This window comes from Photinus pyralis, unplaced genomic scaffold, assembly GCF_008802855.1.
Source record: "Photinus pyralis isolate 1611_PpyrPB1 unplaced genomic scaffold, Ppyr1.3 Ppyr1.4_LG9, whole genome shotgun sequence".
Taxonomy (NCBI): Eukaryota; Metazoa; Arthropoda; class Insecta; order Coleoptera; family Lampyridae; genus Photinus; species Photinus pyralis.
In genome coordinates, this window is record NW_022170878.1 from 46,079 (window position 1) to 63,260 (window position 17,182).

Genomic DNA, 17,182 nt, shown 5'->3' on the forward strand with positions numbered 1-17,182 from the left:
GTTAGACAAATTAAAATAATATTTCTGGGGTCTACTCGATCAGCGACTTTTGTTTTCTGTAATCTATCCTATAATGGGAGAGAAAATATGTTGCACTTGTCACATTCATTGCATTAAATGATTCTACAGTTCAAAATCTAAATTCAAATTCCATGAATGTGTGAGAAGGAAATCGCAAAGCAAAATTTAAAAAGCCATATCTCTCGAACGGGCGCTGCTGCTGACCTGAAATTTGAAGTACTTCCCTCACCTGATTTTTGAGAAATCTTCCCATTCTACAGTTTCAATTCCTTTATTTTTTCCCATTCCTCAAATTCTTAATGATCTTCCGATATCTTTCGCTAATTTAGGTCCGCTGGATTCTGCAAAATTTTAAGATTCTTCAGTGTCTACGAGTAATGGCAATTTTAGATTCCTGAAATTATTAAAGCATGATAAACTAATTATAGAAATAATAATTAAAAATTCTGAACTCTACCTTGACTTTCAGTACAGATTTTTTAAAATGAGTAATTTTTTTTCAGTTGTTTGGCGATATAATAAAAAACGCATTCGATAAAAATTTATATTAACACAGAACAGAACACTAATCCTAGGCTTTCTTTTTCTTCTTATTTTGAAAATTATGGCCGTTCTGTTTCCCTTTTTGCTTCCTTTTACTCTTGAAACCGGATCGCTCGCCCTTTCCCATTGTTTTGTTGTAACCCTTCAGCCACTGGTTTCGTTTCTCTTCCCAGGCAATCTGGCGCAAATCTAAAAAAAAAACACAAATGTAACATGGCGCCAACTTTCCACGTTGAAGCATACGGGCGTTATCCTTGGTAGACCAAGCGTTGGAGCTTCCCGGGGCCGTTTTAGCGGCACCTTCCTCTTCCAGCATGGATGCGAACTCTTCCGCCGACGCGAACAAGGACGACGTCTCCTTTTTCGCTTTCTTATGTTTCGATTCGCTCTCCTCCTCTTCGGAATCGAATAATATTTCGCTGTCGTCATCGTCTTCGTTAAATACTTCTGTAACGGTAACCGATTACCTAAAACATTTCAAATTGGAAATTACCTTCGTCTCCTTCGTCGGGCTCAAAAGGATCCTCGTCCAAATCGATCTCGTCCTCTTCCTCCTTTACGTCCTCTTCGCTCTCTTCTTTTCCGCGTTTCTTTTTCGACTTAAAACCTTCCTCGATACTCTCCATGTAATCCAAATCCTCGCCGACGTCTTTGATTTTAATCATTTTATCCAACATTTCTTCAAACTCCTCGCTTGCCACCGAATCCAAATCGCTGTCATCGTCGTCGTCCTTTGCGGGTGCGCCCTTATTTCGCTTTTGTAGGTACCTTGAAAGACACAGGTAATTTGGCCGTGATGATTTGTCCTTGGTATGGAAAGAGAAAACTCAAGAAATGTTCGAAAAGCTAAAGACAAAAACGCAAAAGAATTCGAGGAATCATAAAAAAACCGAGAGATTTTTGAAGAATATGAGGAACTTTGAAGAATCAGAAGAATAAAATCTCAATCTGACAAATTTTTGGATTTGGTGGATCTGAAGAACCCGATGATTCTAAAATTTGAAGATAAAAACTTGAGATATCTAAAAAAACTTAAAAAACAGAAGAACCCGAAGAACCAAAAAACACTGATTGATCTAAAGAATTGGAAAAATCTTTTGAAAAATTGAAGAATTCCAACAGACATGAGTCTCGTGCATATATTTAAGAATTTCAAAAATCACAATAATTTGAAGAACGTGAAGATTTGAAAAATCTAAAATGGGAAGGATCCCAAAAAACTGAAAAACCTAGAAGAATTACATCTTGGGGAAAGTTAACCAGGCTGTTTTTAACTCTAGCCTCAATAATTGTTGAGGGACAATTCCATACCAAGGACACACCAAGAAGCTTACATATATAGAAACCGCTCTTCAATTGGAATATTCTCCTCGTCGTTATTTACATAAGTAGTTGACTGTACGGGTACCGCTCGTATGCCTTTCGGACGATAATTCTGACGCGCTCGAAGAACAGACTGAAGGCCCTCCTTCGGGAAGTCCTGCGCGCGTTTCGGATTCTTAAAGACGAACCGATCTAAGAATCGTATCAAACTAAAATCCTTCAAGGGATCTCCCGTGTAGTTGATCGTTTTTTCTGTAAGGGCAAAGGGCAGTTACACAACGCAAACTGTCGCAATAGTACCATTTAACAGATTCTCCGCGAACAGAGCGACGGTTGGATGGAAGTGACTTTTCAAAAAATTCAACTCTGTATAGCAGCAGTATTCTCCGCCGGCGTGTAACGGATTCCGGTGCAGGCCGTTGTAGCCGACGCGGCGTTTATTCGAGTTCTTTTTATGTATCCAGCTGAAGCACGGCTTGGCTTCGGATTCGTTATTCGTTTCCTCCTTCAAGTTAAAGTCGCAATAAAACAATTTTTTTTTTAATTCGCTTACTTCGGGTTCCTCTTTTACGTCGGAGTATTTCTCGTCTTCATCATCGTCATCTTCGTCTGGAGTGATTGGCAATATTAACGCCGACAGGGCATGGTTTCGTCGTATAACTTGGGACACGACGTATAGTACACCGCAAGCCATTGAGGGTTGTGCATAAATTGCGATCTAAAGTAACCAACTTCAATTAAAAATAATCACGCGGCAAGGTAAAGTTGCACGTTTGGTGCGCACACCCACAAAACGAACAAGTGAAATGATCATGATCTGTTACCTAACGCGTTGCGTTTTCTAAATAGCGCAAGTAAAAGGTAAAATGTCCGTGATCTTTTATTGTTTGCCGATCTTAACAAGAAAACAAATCACCACACCGTTACCTACCTTAAATTTATTGCAATTATGAATGACAAACACAATCCCCACCACTTTTAAATCACAAAGACGTCCTTTGCGAGGAGCATTTCCCGGTTACGCTAGGGAGCGACCTCGTTTTGCGGTGCAAGTTCGTGGTCTGGGGGTTTGAGGTAAAGCAGCACCAACCTAAACTTTATGTTATCAAGTGTATATTTTTTATTTTAGAATTGTTTGTAATTGCGTAATTCTTGGTTAAATTTTATCGCTTTTGTAAATGGTATATTTAGATTTGTGTATTTAATAATAAAACGCGTAATTGAGTGTTAAAATGTAGAGACATCTGGCCCAAGAGAGTCTTATCGGACGAAATTTTATTAACGCACGTGTTTGTCTCCAATCCTCCCCACCGAAAATGGACATCGCCACCGTGGATCTCAGGCCCGATGAGGGGCAAGAAGTACACCCTCGTGAGCGGGATGTCGTTTGGGCTTTCTTGTTTTGGTTGAACGCTTTGCGTTTTCTTCTTTATAAATTTTCAATGCATAATTTGTCATTTTATACCGTTAAACAAATTGTATTGATCGAACTACTGTGACTACTTTTGAAGTGTGTAATCGTGTTGGTAACTGAAGAACGCTCCTACAGTATTCATTGGACGGGGAAATCCAAGGATACGACCTTGCACCATAAAACAAGGTTACTCCTTACGTCACAAAAATCCCTTTTCCGAACAGGTAAACGGCATTTGACTTACCTGAAGTAATCTCTTAATAATGACCTTGATTCGGTCCACTTGTTTGTCGTACGTTAATGTTTTGTAAACCAGGCTGAGTAGAATGGCCTGGTGAAACGTACTGGTGATATGCGGATCGGATAGTTTCCTATACAAAGCCGATAGGAACCTGAGGATCACGTACAAAAACTGGCCGCCGAATACAAGTTTGCCTTACCGATCGTTGACGGTATTCTCCTTGCACGAAACCTGATGAAGCAGGCGGAGCGCGTGCAGGCTAACGTTAAAGTTAGCGATGTGCACGATCCTGTACATTGTGTCGATATGATCGGAGAGCTTGCTAAGCTCCAGTTCCGCGTATGGAAAGGCCCGATTTACTCCCATCAGCAATACGGACATCATCCTGCTGTTCACTTCGCCCTAAGCCAGAGAGTGAATGCGCGGGACTTGTGCAAGTTGTGGAGACCTACCTTCTTCACGCAGGCTTTAAAAAACGAAAAGTACAGTCCGATCAAGTGCTCCGCGATCGCCTTGTTCTCGTGGTTCAGATAGAACTGGGAGAGGAAACATAGGGCGTAGTACTGCGTTCTCGAGGACACGTTCGTGCGAAACAGCACTTTTTCCACTTCGTTAAGGACGACGCCTTGCATGTTAGAGTGCTGGTTCAGCAGCGATGACAGCAAGTAGATCACTTTTGAGGCGATCTTCTTCGAGGGATCTCCCAATTTGTTTACCAAATGCTTTAACAAATTCTAAAAGATTTTTTAATTATTGTATTGTGACGCCTTTTACAGAGAGACCTAGAGGAAAACGTAAAGTTTGCGAGCGGAGGGGAGGGGGCACAGATCGAGCGGGGAGGCGACATTTTTGTGAGGAGTTTGTGTTCAAGTCGTTTACGATAGTAAATCATCATTACATAAATATATTAAAAAAATTCGTAACTCGAAAACGGGAACGGTGCCATGGATTAGGCAAGATTATATCACCTGGGGGAGGGAGGGGTGTAGCCTATGAACAACTCTTGTGCAAATAAAGCGCATTTTTTAATCGAAATAGCTTTTGTTTTGACATCACCAACGGATATATTTGTTGCAGACGTCTCAATCGTCCTTTGTGAGTACCCTCTTCCGACAATCCGCTCTTGAGGTATAAGGGAATATACCCGATCACGATAAGAGGTCGAGGAGGAGGGTTATGTTTGGTAGAAAATAATTCCTTTCGTTGAGACCTTTCATTAGAGTACCATGAAGGATAAAACTAGCCCCCCCCCTCCGCCCCTTAATTTGAGAACAGAAAGAAGGGTAGTGGTTGATAGAAAACGGTTCCTTTCGTTGAGACCTTTAATTAGAATACAATGAAATATAAAATTAATTTTTTACCCCACGCCCCCTCCTCAGGCCCCGTCGCTCAAAGATCTCAAAAAAGAGTCGCACGGGATATACTTTGTACAAACCAATTGATTTCGATGAGACCTTTCATTCGAATACCATGAAGGGTAGAACATGTGTTTACCCCCCCCCCCCCCCCTCCCAAACCCAATTTTCTAAAGTTTAACTTGGCACCACTAAAGGCATGCGTATGCAAAATCTGAGAGCAATGGGTTGTCGTATGTAAAAGTTTTCCACGTTTTACTTTCAAAAACAGCATTTCGGGAAATAATTCGGAAGGGGGGGGGGGGGCTGTTTAGACTCTAGGACCATTTCTCTAGAAGTAGTTCGAAACGGCAGAAGTGGATCCGGAAGGACGGATGGACAAAACGCAAACAATAGCACATTTTTAAGAATTACAAAAAAAATGTGCTATTGTTTGCGGTCTGCCCGTCCGTCCGTTCCGACCCACTTCTATCGTTTTGAACTACTTCTAGGGGAATGGTCCTAGACTCCTAGAATTTTTTGCAGTAGGTAGCCTATACCTTGAAGGTGTGCCGGACGGCCATCAAATTTCGCTGTCTAAAAGGCCCCCCCCCCCCCCCACGAATTATTTTTACTGAGAGTTTAATGAAAGTAAACCCATTGGTTTCAGATTTTACTTTCCCGTGCGACTTTTTTCGAAATGGGGAGCGACGGGGCAGAGGGGTGGTTGGGGGGGGGGGGGGTTAAAAATTACTTTTATCTGTCATTGTATTCTAATTAAAGGTCTCAACGAAAGGAACAGTTTTCTACAAACTACTGCCCTTCTTTTTGTCCTCTTACCAAAGTACGGGGTGGAGGGGGAAGGGGGGGGGGGAGTGGAACTAGTTTTACCCTTCATGGTACTCTAATGAAAGGTCTCAACGAAAGGAATTAATTTATACTAACCATAGTCTTCCTGCCCCATCCCTTGTCGTGATCGATTATAATTCCTTATATCTTAAGAGTGAATTGTCAAAGGAAACTACCTACAAAGGGAAAGCGATTGGGGCGTTTGGAAGAAATATAACCATTGGGCATTTAAATAAAATTTGATACATAGCCACGTGGAATAAAACCAAATTTAACGCCATTTTCAAAATTTCGTTTTGCGCATGCGCAGTGCCAACTTTCTTATTTATGGAGGGATTTAAATGAAATTTGATATATAGCCACTTGGGATAAAAGCAAATGTAGCGCCATTTTGCAAATTTGGTTTTGTGTAAGGATGTGCAGTGCCAACTTTCTTATTTATGGAAGAAATTTCGTAGGGGTGTTTAAAAAATGCGTTTTACCTGCACAAGGGTTGTGCACAATTTGTACTTGTTTTTAATTCTTACAAAATGCGCTAAAAATACGAAGTTATTCGATTTGTGGGGTCGGATCGAATGGACGACGTTCTTCCGTAGGGAGGAGCCTGGTAGGGCAACCCTCGCTCGGTGCCAATGAGGCATCCTATTGGGAATTCCAATGGCAGAATTTTCAACCGCACGCGGGGATCTCGCAAGTTACTTTTGAGACGAAAGCGAGTGGTCCGACCGCGTCAGGTAAGGGAGAAGGCTCCACCGGAGCAGCTGGACCCAGTTCCGTTGCGACGGAGAGGCTCAATCCTTCGCCATTGACCTCCAAGGGGCGTCGGGATTGCTAGGAAAATGTCGGACTCATGTGGAGGTTCTTGGATAAAGAACGAAGGCGGATGTGACTTAATCTTTCCGAGAAATATGATGTGAGAAGGTTCTAGAATAATCGTATGCCTTCGGAAGCGATCGAGATCTTTCGGGAAAGAAGGCGCGTTTGCTATATAAGCAAACGAATTGCGTTTCAGTTCCGTTCCAGTTTCAACACTGAAGTCATAAATTGTTCGCGCTGTTATAAATCGTGCGTTCGTCAGTGATAAATCATATTTCTATATATAAATTAATCAATTTCAAGATTTGTTGTTAATTAACTGTAATAAATAAACGACGTAATTACATTTACGTTACACTCCTATGAAAATCAAGACCAAGGATTAGTGGTTCACCATCCCGACAGTAGCGGCGCAAGTGTGTTAAATTTGAATCGATATGAAAACGACGAAATGAAAAAATTCACCCTGTAGATAGTTAACCCAGTTAGAATAATTGATGATTTGAAACGGAAAACCTTCTTCTAACCGGGTTCATATTAATAACAATAGAAAAATCCCTTTAAACGTCTTTCAAGAATGTTTCACAGTTACACAGTCCGTATTGAAACACAAAAGTACAATTTACCTTATTTATACGGCGTCTAAATCTACCCTTGACACGGTTCAACTTTGGACATTTGGAACACTCTCTAGTTTAGGATTTGGGAAAATGGCAATTCATTGGTGGAAGTTACACCTTAGCGGAAGGAGCCCTTCTCAGGTTACGAACTTCTATAGATTGCACGGCGTTCTGTTTCAACCCTTTAATGCAACTTTAACTTTTTTTTTGTATCAAACCATAGAATGTAGTCATTTGAAAAATATATACAGGGCACTTCAAAATATCCGAACGAGCCAATGTAGGATAGACATTTTGCACGGCGTTCTGATTCAACCCTTTAATGCAACTTTAACTTTTTTTTTGTATTAAACCATAGATTGTAGTCATTTGACAAATATATACAGGGCACTTCAAAATATACGAGCAAGCCAATGTAGGATAGACATTTTTTCAAATTTAAAAATTACACGAGCCGCCCCCGCTCATTCTACAACCAACCATGCCTCTCGCACCGCTAACCGGATTATCCACTCACCTGCTCTTGCTCGGGGTTACCGGCCAGTAGCTTTTTTAACGCGCCGATCGCTTTCTCCTTACTCTTCTCGACGGTGTCGTGCGAAATCTTGTTCAACGACAGCACGAACGTCGTGTAGATCTGCTTCAGTTGGTCCTCGAAGATCCAGTACGCGAGATACTTCTTGCGCGTCGCCGCGTTTCCGGACGAGAGCTCGTCTAGTTTGGTCAGCGGGCGCGTGTGAAACGAGAGCAATTTACGATGAGGAATGAGCAGGTTTTCCAAGAACAACTCGATTAAGCTGTCTGAAATGGGAACGGTTAGTGGCGGGTGGCCGGGCGGGCGGGAGCTACCGATTATTATGACGAATTCGTTTTTCTTTCCCACTTTGACCATTCCCACCAAATTCGATAGGGCGTCGAGATTGTACAGCGGCTTGGATTGTATGGTGACGATGTATGCGGCGACTTTGTCCGAGGTGATACCCTTCGCCATTACGGTCTTCATCCATTGGAAGTTGGAGTTTCCTTTGGAATTTTCTGAAACGGAGCGCAATGATGGATTGTCGTTGCGACAGTCACTTACTAATGTTGTAATTTGCGGCATCGGCAATGAGACTCTTTTCCGCTTCGGTTTTTAACTGAATTACCAAGTCGTCCGTCAGTGCTTCTTGTGTTCGTCCGGCATCTGAAATCTGACTACGAGGTTACTTTGAAAATTTCAAAAGGGGGCGATTACCTCTTCGTACCACATTTTTGGCTTTACATATTCGGAGTCAGGGTCCTCCATTGTCGCCTATTTACAAATTTACATGTGGTTAAGTTGTTTCAAAATTTAAGGTTATGTTTGCTTTCATCGCGTTTCGGCGACCCTTCACCTGAGGGGCTGCACGCACAAATTCAGCGCTTCCAAAAATGTTATTCAAAGCTATTACAATACATAATACAATGCTATTACAATAATTATACTGTTGTGTATTTACAAGTTGAATGATCAGACTAAATACCCTACTTAATTTAAAAGAATTTCCACAAGCAATGTGTAGTGTACTTAACCCCCAGGGTCTACGCTAACTTCACACTACAAGAACACGGAAATAAAGTCAACCCGGCAACGTTTAAAAATGGCCACCCGAATGCCGATTCCATCCAAAACTAAACAAGATCCCGCTTAAATTTGAAAAGTGGCACGTGATACAACATCTGAGGCAGGGCCCCCTTACGTTAGTTGTAGACAACGCTTTGACCTGAAGCACAGTAGGGAAGGAACGTTAAATAAAACACTGAAATTGTGAAAAGTTTGTTTAATAATAATCGTAATTATTATGATTGTGAAAGCCCGGAAATTTAGCTGATGTACATTAATATAAACAAAGTAAGCAAAGCCAAAAGGTGTCGTACTCTCGCAAAAGTCACTGATAAGGGTAAAAAGAGTGCAACGAAAAAAAACCTTGCAGTTTGATTAAAACAGTCCAAAAGTTAATTAACAACATATTTTGTAAACGTTTAAGCAGTAGTTAACAAAGATAGTAAATGCATATACACAATGTGAGTTACACTCAAGGTTAAAAGCAAGTTTTTGGGGACAATGGGTCAGGTAGGAGCAGGTACCAAGATTCTGAGAAAGAGTGAAATCCACAGGATGTGACTCGTCTTTGGTGCAATAAAGTCCTTTTGTTGAAAGCAAGATGGAGAATTACATGGCCTTGTAGACAAATTTGACTACGCCACTCATTTATCGCACAAGATTCTAAACTGAAGAGATTTGATTAGCGCAATCCCGCTCCTGCAAGATGGGTAGTCCGCCCCTGGTTTCGGGGTTTCGAACCTACAGTTGGATGTCGAAGACAATCACGGAATTAGGTGTCGTAACACAAATTTGACTACCAGGGGCGGAATTGGTTTCTAGTCTATAACTTTTGATTGAGAAGTCTGATCGAAAAAGTACGAATTGATTTGGATTCTACGCACCCAAATTAATAAGAAAAAGTGTTTTCCCGAGAAATTTTGTTGTAGTCGATTTTTGGTAAAAAAGGAAGGTTATACACTGCCTTTTTTTGAGCCCCGAAAAAAAAATTGTCTCAGATCGACCCGGAAAAATAATTTTCTTGTAGAATGTGGCCTGTGGAATCCATAATTTCAAAAAGTTCCAAGATTGGGCTACTAGTTCAAAAGTTACAGCCCTTTGAATTTTTTTTCGAAATTGGTTTCTAGTCTATAACTTTTGATTGAGAAGTCTGATCGAAAAAGTACGAATTTATTTGGATTCTACGCACCCAAATTAATAAGAAAAAGTGTTTTCCCGAGAAATTTTGATGCAGTCGATTTTTGCTAAAAAAGGTAGGTAATAAACTGCCTTTTTTTGGGCCCCGAAAAGAAAATTGGCTCAGATCGATCCGGAAAAAAAATTTTCTTATAGAATGTGGTCTGTAGAATCCATAATTTTAAACAGTTCCAAAATTGGGCTACTAGTTCAAAAGTTACAGCCCTTTGAATTTTTTTTCGAAATTGGTTTCTAGTCTATAACTTTTGATTGAGAGGTCTGATCGAAAAAGTACGAATTGATTTGGATTCTACGCACCCAAATTAATAAGAAAAAGTGTTTTCCCGAGAAATTTTGGTGTAGTCGAATTTTGGTAAAAAAGGAAGGTTATACACAGGGGCGGACTGGGTACTTAAGGGCCATTAAGCCATTAAAGTATTAGTGTAGTAATGAAGGTGCCGGGGGGGTAGCTCTGAGGTGCACCACAAAAACATTTTAAAGTACTCCTTTCTCGAAAATCAATTACCATACAGTTTTTTTTTAAATTGCAGCTGATAATTAAAAGTAACAAAATATACAATCCACACGAGGTGCGTCGCCTATCATTGTATTTCAGCACTTTCATGCTACGACAAAAAATGATAAATTCATTGTAAAACACTTCAATTAAAACAGATTTTTTTAACAACCTAATATCAACCCCAATTAGAGAAACGTGTTAATAATTTATTAATAGTGCAAGAAACTAAATACAGCACATACTTATAAATTTCCAACGGGACATTATGATCTACAGGCCAGGTGGCAATCGCCACCCGCCCCCCCCCCGTGCCAGTCCGCCCCTGTTGACTACAGTTTTTACCACCCCCGTGACTGCTTCACTCACGGAGAAAATTGTTAGTAACAAACAACAAGTCAGTACATACATCAAACGAATCAGTAATTTTCACATAATAAAATAAACCATAAACTTATATGAATGTAACTTCAGGGACAAGACCAAGTAATCAACATTAATAGACATAAATTAAGCAAACATTACACCAAAAATGTAAACAATTACAAACAATAGCATAACGGTATCAAATATGTGATTCTGCATTGCGGTTAAAGAAAGTAAATTTCAACAGTGGCGTAACTAGGTAGGTGCCAAAGGTGTCGCGGCACCGCGCTCTAAAGGCGGGAGGGCACGCCAGAGACGCTAAAGTACAAAGGGCACTAAGTCGGGATGGGCAGTACGTGGTGTACCGTATAGGTCAGTCATAAAAGACAAGAACAGCAGTTAAATTCTAATAGTTTGCTAAAGTCGACTACAGGGTGCGCTGAAATATAATGAAAACTAAATTTACGCTTCTTTAGGATGAACGGAACATTATTAAAAAATTAAAAAAATTATCAGTCACCGTGTGAGATCCAAGGCATTTTTGTGTGGCAGATCAGTACTTTTATTAGCCAGTTTTGACTCCACAATCAATAAAATCTTGTCGGGGGCTACCATATTCCCTTTTGTCGGTACCCACTTCTGACGCCCCCACAGTCGGCGGATGTATACAAAGTTTGAATCAAAACACTTGTACCACGCTATGTTAAGTACCTCAATATGAATGGCGACTATGTTGAAAAACAGCCTAAGAGTGTATATAATAACAGTTGTTTCTTACACTTTCTTAATTTTTTATTTCAAAATGTCTGTTACTTTCTGAATGGCCCTTGTAGAACAAAGTTACAGCGGTAGGAAAAGGCTGCAAATTTTAAACTAATAATAATAATACTATTTGTGATCTATACAATAGTCTGTATTAGTGTGACCAGCATTTGCACCCTTATTCTAAGACGCAATCATTTCTACGACTTGTACCCTATGTCATAGCTAAATTTGACGCGAGAATTGAAAACATGATAAATAAATGTATTTCTATTCTTCGTTGAGTGAAAGACTTCGTTATTCAAAGCATTATTTTAAAATTTAAGTAGTGCAGTGCTTTTAAAATTTCGTGTAAAGTTTCTCTCAAAAATGTACAGTGTTTTATTACTTAGAGCTCAATGGTAACTAATAAGGCCCAAAACCTGATCCGGCACCGCTTCGAAAAATACCTAGGTACGCCACTGAATTTCAAAAACAAAGATTGAAACACACAAAAAATATAAAATGCGGCATACAAAACAACAAATACGATATATAGAAATGCAAAAATTACTGCCTGTATTAAATAACACAAAATAACAACAAACATTTATGGAACGACGCGTTCACGACTGCCATTCAAGACAAGATGCCAAACACAGAATAAGACCTTAAAAAAAAAGAAGGCCGTGATGCCAAACGTAACTCCCGTTCGTGCTTTCTAGGTGGCGCGGCAGCTTTTTCCCCACCTACAAATTGCATGGTTGCCAACTCTCAAAAATGTATGTATCGTCGTTTAAGTTGTATATACAGTGTGGAACCTCTCAAATGTTTGCTGACTAGTAAAATTATCGTGGTTATTATGATTGTAAAAAGCTCTGAAATTTAAGTCAACAATAAATTACATTGCAAAAATAATCTTTGAAAATGGTAGTTCACCGAATAAAAATAGAAATAGGCTGGGGAAAAAAAGAACTTACCAATAAAAAAACCAGCCGTCAAATTAATATTAAATTGTGTAGTAATATTAATTGTTTGTAATGATATGAATGCGTATAATATAAAATTATAACTTCAAAAAAAGGTAGCCTGTAGATTTCAGGAGGTATCATGGGTTAAAAACAAGTTTTGGGAATTATGGGCCAGGTAAGCATGTACCAAGATAGGGCAGCCTTCGCTGAAACCCCGCCCACTCAAAAAAATAAAGATAAATAAATAACGCTATCCTTGTTCCTGACCGCAATGATGCCAAACTGACATATGATTGAATTGAAGTATTAAAGCAAAACGTAATCTCATTGGTATGCGATTTAATTGAGTAGTTACGAATTTTTCCCGGAGCAGAAAATATCGGAGGCGAAAAGGGAAAGAACCTCTGGAGTTGGATCAATCATTCCAAGAGCAGTTCTTCTGGATCTGGTTGCTTTGGAGGTTTTTGTTCGGAAAAGTACTTTGTTAGTATGTGAGTATTTGACAGTGGCGAATTTTTCCCCGGGGGTAGATCTGGAAGTGAGTACATGCCTGATTTTTCCAAACTGGATCGAATTCTTCTGAACGCGAATCTTTCTTCGAAAGGGTAAGATCCAAATAAGCGAGTATTCTCCGGGAGTTACTTTTTCACTACTATGTACTTCTTATGTACGTAAAATGTATATAATAATATCAACAATGTGCGTAATTAAATACTATACATAAGTACATGTTAGGTACAATGTGCGTCCATAAAAGGTACACTGTACGTCAGTTCACAAACATTCATTATGTCCATGGTACGTACAGAGTGCATCTGTGGGCTATGCGAGAGCAAAATTCGCAGGAAAAACGAAAAACTAATGAAAATGATGTAATGCACTCAAGACCTGGATGGTGTATGGATCTAATGCCTGAAAATTTGTAAAGGAAAAAGAAAAGGCGCAATTTTCACCCTGATGAAACTCTAGCGTGCGTTTTTTTTGTACATAAGATGACTAATAAACATAAGGGTTGGTTTTAAGTTACTTAATGCATGTAAAATTGCCAACTTTCCACTGCGGTTAACACATTAGTGGAAGGTGCGTCATGAATGATGGCTATTAAATTCTACACCTTGTACTTTTTGTAATAAAATCAATTTAATAATAATAACCTTGCCATGATTCCGATCCATTTATCATAAGACGAAATGATCTTGTCAATAATGCATTATGCGAATTAATTTTTCGAAAAGCGTAAAAGGGATCTAATTAGGTCACGGGGCGCCTTTTAAAATGCAAATCGTAGTGGCGTAGTGTTTGACAACAAAGAATTTTGCAAGTCAGGTGCTTATAGATCATGTGGAGGGCAACGACCGTCTTCATGAGTATAAAGTGTGCTTCCTTTTGCCGGAACCGGAACGGCAGTAATTATTCCTCGACCATACATCTGCTGCATGGCATTATGCAATATTGTAATTAGGACGTTGTACGCTATATTGATTTACAGGTGGTGCGTTTGGGACTTTTGTTGCGTATAAAGATCTAACAGTTTCGGCGATTACGCTTTGTTGTTCAGCTTAAGAATTTTGGCCACGAGGTCACTTTTTTCAAACCGACACATTTGACCTAATGACTTACCTGCTTCTTGAAAAGGAAACGATCGAACAGTACCGAAGAATAGAGGAAACCATGAGAAAACCAGGAACAGTAGGAAGCCTCCCAGCACACAGAAGGAATTGATTAAGTTTCCCCAAAAATTACCATGACAGTTGCTACTGGGATAAGGTCATCAAATCTACCTTACCCCTGGGGGGTATTCCATACCCTCCAAACCCCCCGGTGGTACATATCGACTACTCCAAAATTTCTCGGAGAAACACTTTTTCTTATTAATTTTGGTGCGTAGAATCCAAATCAATTTGTACTTTTTCGATCAGACTTCTCAATCAAGAGTTATAGACTAGAAACCAATTTCGAAAAAAAATTCAAAGGGCTGTAACTTTTGAACTAGTAGCCCAATCTTGGAACTGTTTGAAATTATGGAATCTACAGGCCACATTCTATAAGAAAATTTTTTTTCCGGGTCGATCTGAGACAATTTTTTTTCGGGGCTCAAAAAAGGCAGTGTATAACCTTCCTTTTTTACCAAAAATCGACTACACCAAAATTTCTCGGGAAAACACTTTTTTTTATTAATTTTGGGGCGTAGAATCCAAAACAATTCGTACTTTTTCGATCAGACTTCTCAATCAAAAGTTATAGACTAGAAACCAATTTCGAAAAAAATTCAAAGGGCTGTAACTTTTGAACTAGTAGCCCAATCTTGGAACTGTTTGAAATTATGGATTCTACAGGCCACATTCTATAAGAACATTTTTTTTCCGGATCGATCTGAGACAATTTTTTTTTCGGGGCTCAAAAAAAAGGCAGTGTATAACCTTCCTTTTTTACCAACAATCGACTACACCAAAATTTCTCGGGAAAACACTTTTTCTTATTAATTTGGGTGCGTAGAATCCAAATCAATTTGTACTTTTTTGATCAGACCTCTCAATCAAAAGTTATGGACTAAATAAAGATTTTGACAATTTCCACAAAAATCATAAACATATTCATTTTCGTAAACTTTTTGGGGGGAGAGCGTCCCACCGAGGGCAATAACCCCACCCCCTACCACCAGCACACAAAAGGTATCACTTGATTTTTCTCGAAAACAATCATGACAGTTGCTTTTGGAACATGGTCATCAAATCTCCCTTAGCTAAACGTGTAGAATCCCAATGATCCCTTAAAATCATCCAAAAGGACCAAGCCTTTAAAGCATTTTTTTTTCTATTGAGAGTATCCAAAAATTTTGAAAACGCCCTATTATTTGGTAAGAGCATTCCAAAGGCCTTTAGAGGGTTTAAAGATCCTTTAAAATACCCTAAGAGCCCTGAAAGTATTTGATACTTGGTGATAGATGTAAATCTAAGGATTGTTAGTGTTTGTTAGGCTTCAAGATATACGAGGAGTCCCTTAAGCTCCTCCTGTGTCAGTTTTAAAGACCTTCTATCCCGTAATAGCCTTTAATTAGTTTTTGTAGTACATAAAGGCATTTAAAATGAATTCAAATATCTTTAAAGGCTTTATAGAAGTTTAATGGGTTTTTTAAAGGTCTTTTACAGTAGCGTCCAAAGGATCAAAAAATTTCAAGAAACTTGTAGACCTTATAAAACATTTAAGGACCGGGTCTTTAAAGTAACCTTTGATTGATTGATTGATAAGAAAACACTTACTGAAACCTGATTCTAATCCACCCATAACGACTCTCATGACTCCTTAAAATCGTGAAAAGCCTTTTAAGATCTTTAAAAGCGCTCAAGTACTTTTCAAAGTCGCTTTTAAGTTTAACCACCCTTAAGGAGGGTTAAAGGCTTTGAAAGGCAAAGCCTCTAAGACCCAACGGTGACTCCTAAAAATACGCTATATATATATTGTCGAAATTTGTATTTAGTCCATAACTTTTGAATGGGGGGCCTGATCGAAAAAGTACGAATCGTTTTGGATTCTACGCACCAAAATTAGTGAGAAAAAGTGTTTTCCCGAGAAATTTTGGAGCAGTCGATTTTTGGTAAAAAGGAAGGTAATACACTGCCTTTTTTTGAGGCCGGAAAAAAAATTGTCTGAGATCGACCGGGAAAAAACATTTTCTTATAGAGTTTGGCCCGTAGAATCCATAATTTCAAACAGTTCCAAGATTGGACTACTAGATCAAAAGTTACAGCCCTTTGAACTTTTTGTCGAAATTTGTAATTAGTCCATAACTTTTGATTGAGGGGCCTGATCGAAAAAGTACGAATCGTTTTGGATTCTACGCACCAAAATTAGTGAGAAAAAGTGTTTTCCCGAGAAATTTTGGAGCAGTCGATTTTTGGTAAAAAAGGAAGGTAATACACTGCCTTTTTTTGAGGCCGGAAAAAAATTGTCTGAGATCGACCGGGAAAAAACATTTTCTTATAGAGTTTGGCCCGTAGAATCCATAATTTCAAACAGTTCCAAGATTGGACTACTAGATCAAAAGTTACAGCCCTTTGAACTTTTTGTCGAAATTTGTAATTAGTCCATAACTTTTGATTGAGGGGCCTGATCGAAAAAGTACGAATCGTTTTGGATTCTACGCACCAAAATTAGTGAGAAAAAGTGTTTTCCCGAGAAATTTTGGAGCAGTCGATTTTTGGTAAAAAAGGAAGGTAATACACTGCCTTTTTTGAGGCCAAAAAAAAATTGTCTGAGATCGACCGGGAAAAAACATTTTCTTATAGAGTCTGGCCCGTAGAATCCACAATTTCAAACAGTTCCAAGATTGGACTACTAGATCATAAGTTACAGCCCTTTGAACGTTGTGTCGAAATTGATTAGTCCATAACTTTTGATTGGGGGGGCCTGATCGAAAAAGTACGAATCGTTTTGGATTCTACGCACGAAAATTAGTGAGAAAAGTGTTTTCCGAGAAATTTTGGAGCAGTCGATTTTTGGTAAAAAAGGAAGGTAGGGAAATTGTTAAAAGTTTGTTTAATAATGATTGTTATTATTATTGATTGTAAAAGCACGGAAATTTAAGTCGAAATAAATTACATTGGAAAAATAAACTTTGAAAATGGTAGTTCACCGAATAAGAATAGAAATAGGCTGGGGAAAAAAGAA

At 39.1% G+C, this 17,182-nt stretch overlaps 1 protein-coding gene across 2 annotated transcripts; it reads right to left on the reverse strand.

Annotated features, from left to right (window-relative positions):
• Nucleotides 1-551: 551 nt before the first annotated feature.
• On the reverse strand, nucleotides 552-8,658 carry LOC116180321 (CCAAT/enhancer-binding protein zeta). Of its 2 annotated transcripts, XM_031500249.1 has the most exons (13): nucleotides 8,396-8,655; nucleotides 8,243-8,351; nucleotides 8,011-8,196; nucleotides 7,679-7,962; nucleotides 3,995-4,276; nucleotides 3,742-3,944; nucleotides 3,546-3,693; nucleotides 2,441-2,605; nucleotides 2,188-2,392; nucleotides 1,899-2,139; nucleotides 1,058-1,332; nucleotides 808-1,011; nucleotides 552-753 (listed from the first exon to the last, which is right to left on the reverse strand). In XM_031500249.1, exons 1-13 carry the CDS (start codon nucleotides 8,444-8,446, stop codon nucleotides 593-595), a joined length of 2,514 nt encoding a protein of 837 aa, XP_031356109.1. In that variant the 5' UTR covers nucleotides 8,447-8,655; the 3' UTR covers nucleotides 552-592. The 2 variants fall into 2 exon arrangements, with proteins under 2 accessions (XP_031356109.1, XP_031356108.1); XM_031500248.1 differs by having other exon boundaries at nucleotides 2,188-2,605; nucleotides 8,396-8,658.
• Nucleotides 8,659-17,182: the final 8,524 nt, after the last annotated feature.

Coding starts and splice junctions, on each gene's coding strand:
- LOC116180321 (XM_031500248.1), bottom strand. CDS start 8,446: ATGGAGGACCCTGACTCCGAATATGTAAAGCCAAAAATGTGGTACGAA. Junction 4,277..7,678: donor GTAACCCCGAGCAAGAGCAG/GTGAGTGGATAA, acceptor AAAATCTTTTAG/AATTTGTTAAAGCATTTGGT. Junction 3,694..3,741: donor GAGAATACCGTCAACGATCG/GTAAGGCAAACT, acceptor CGTGATCCTCAG/GTTCCTATCGGCTTTGTATA.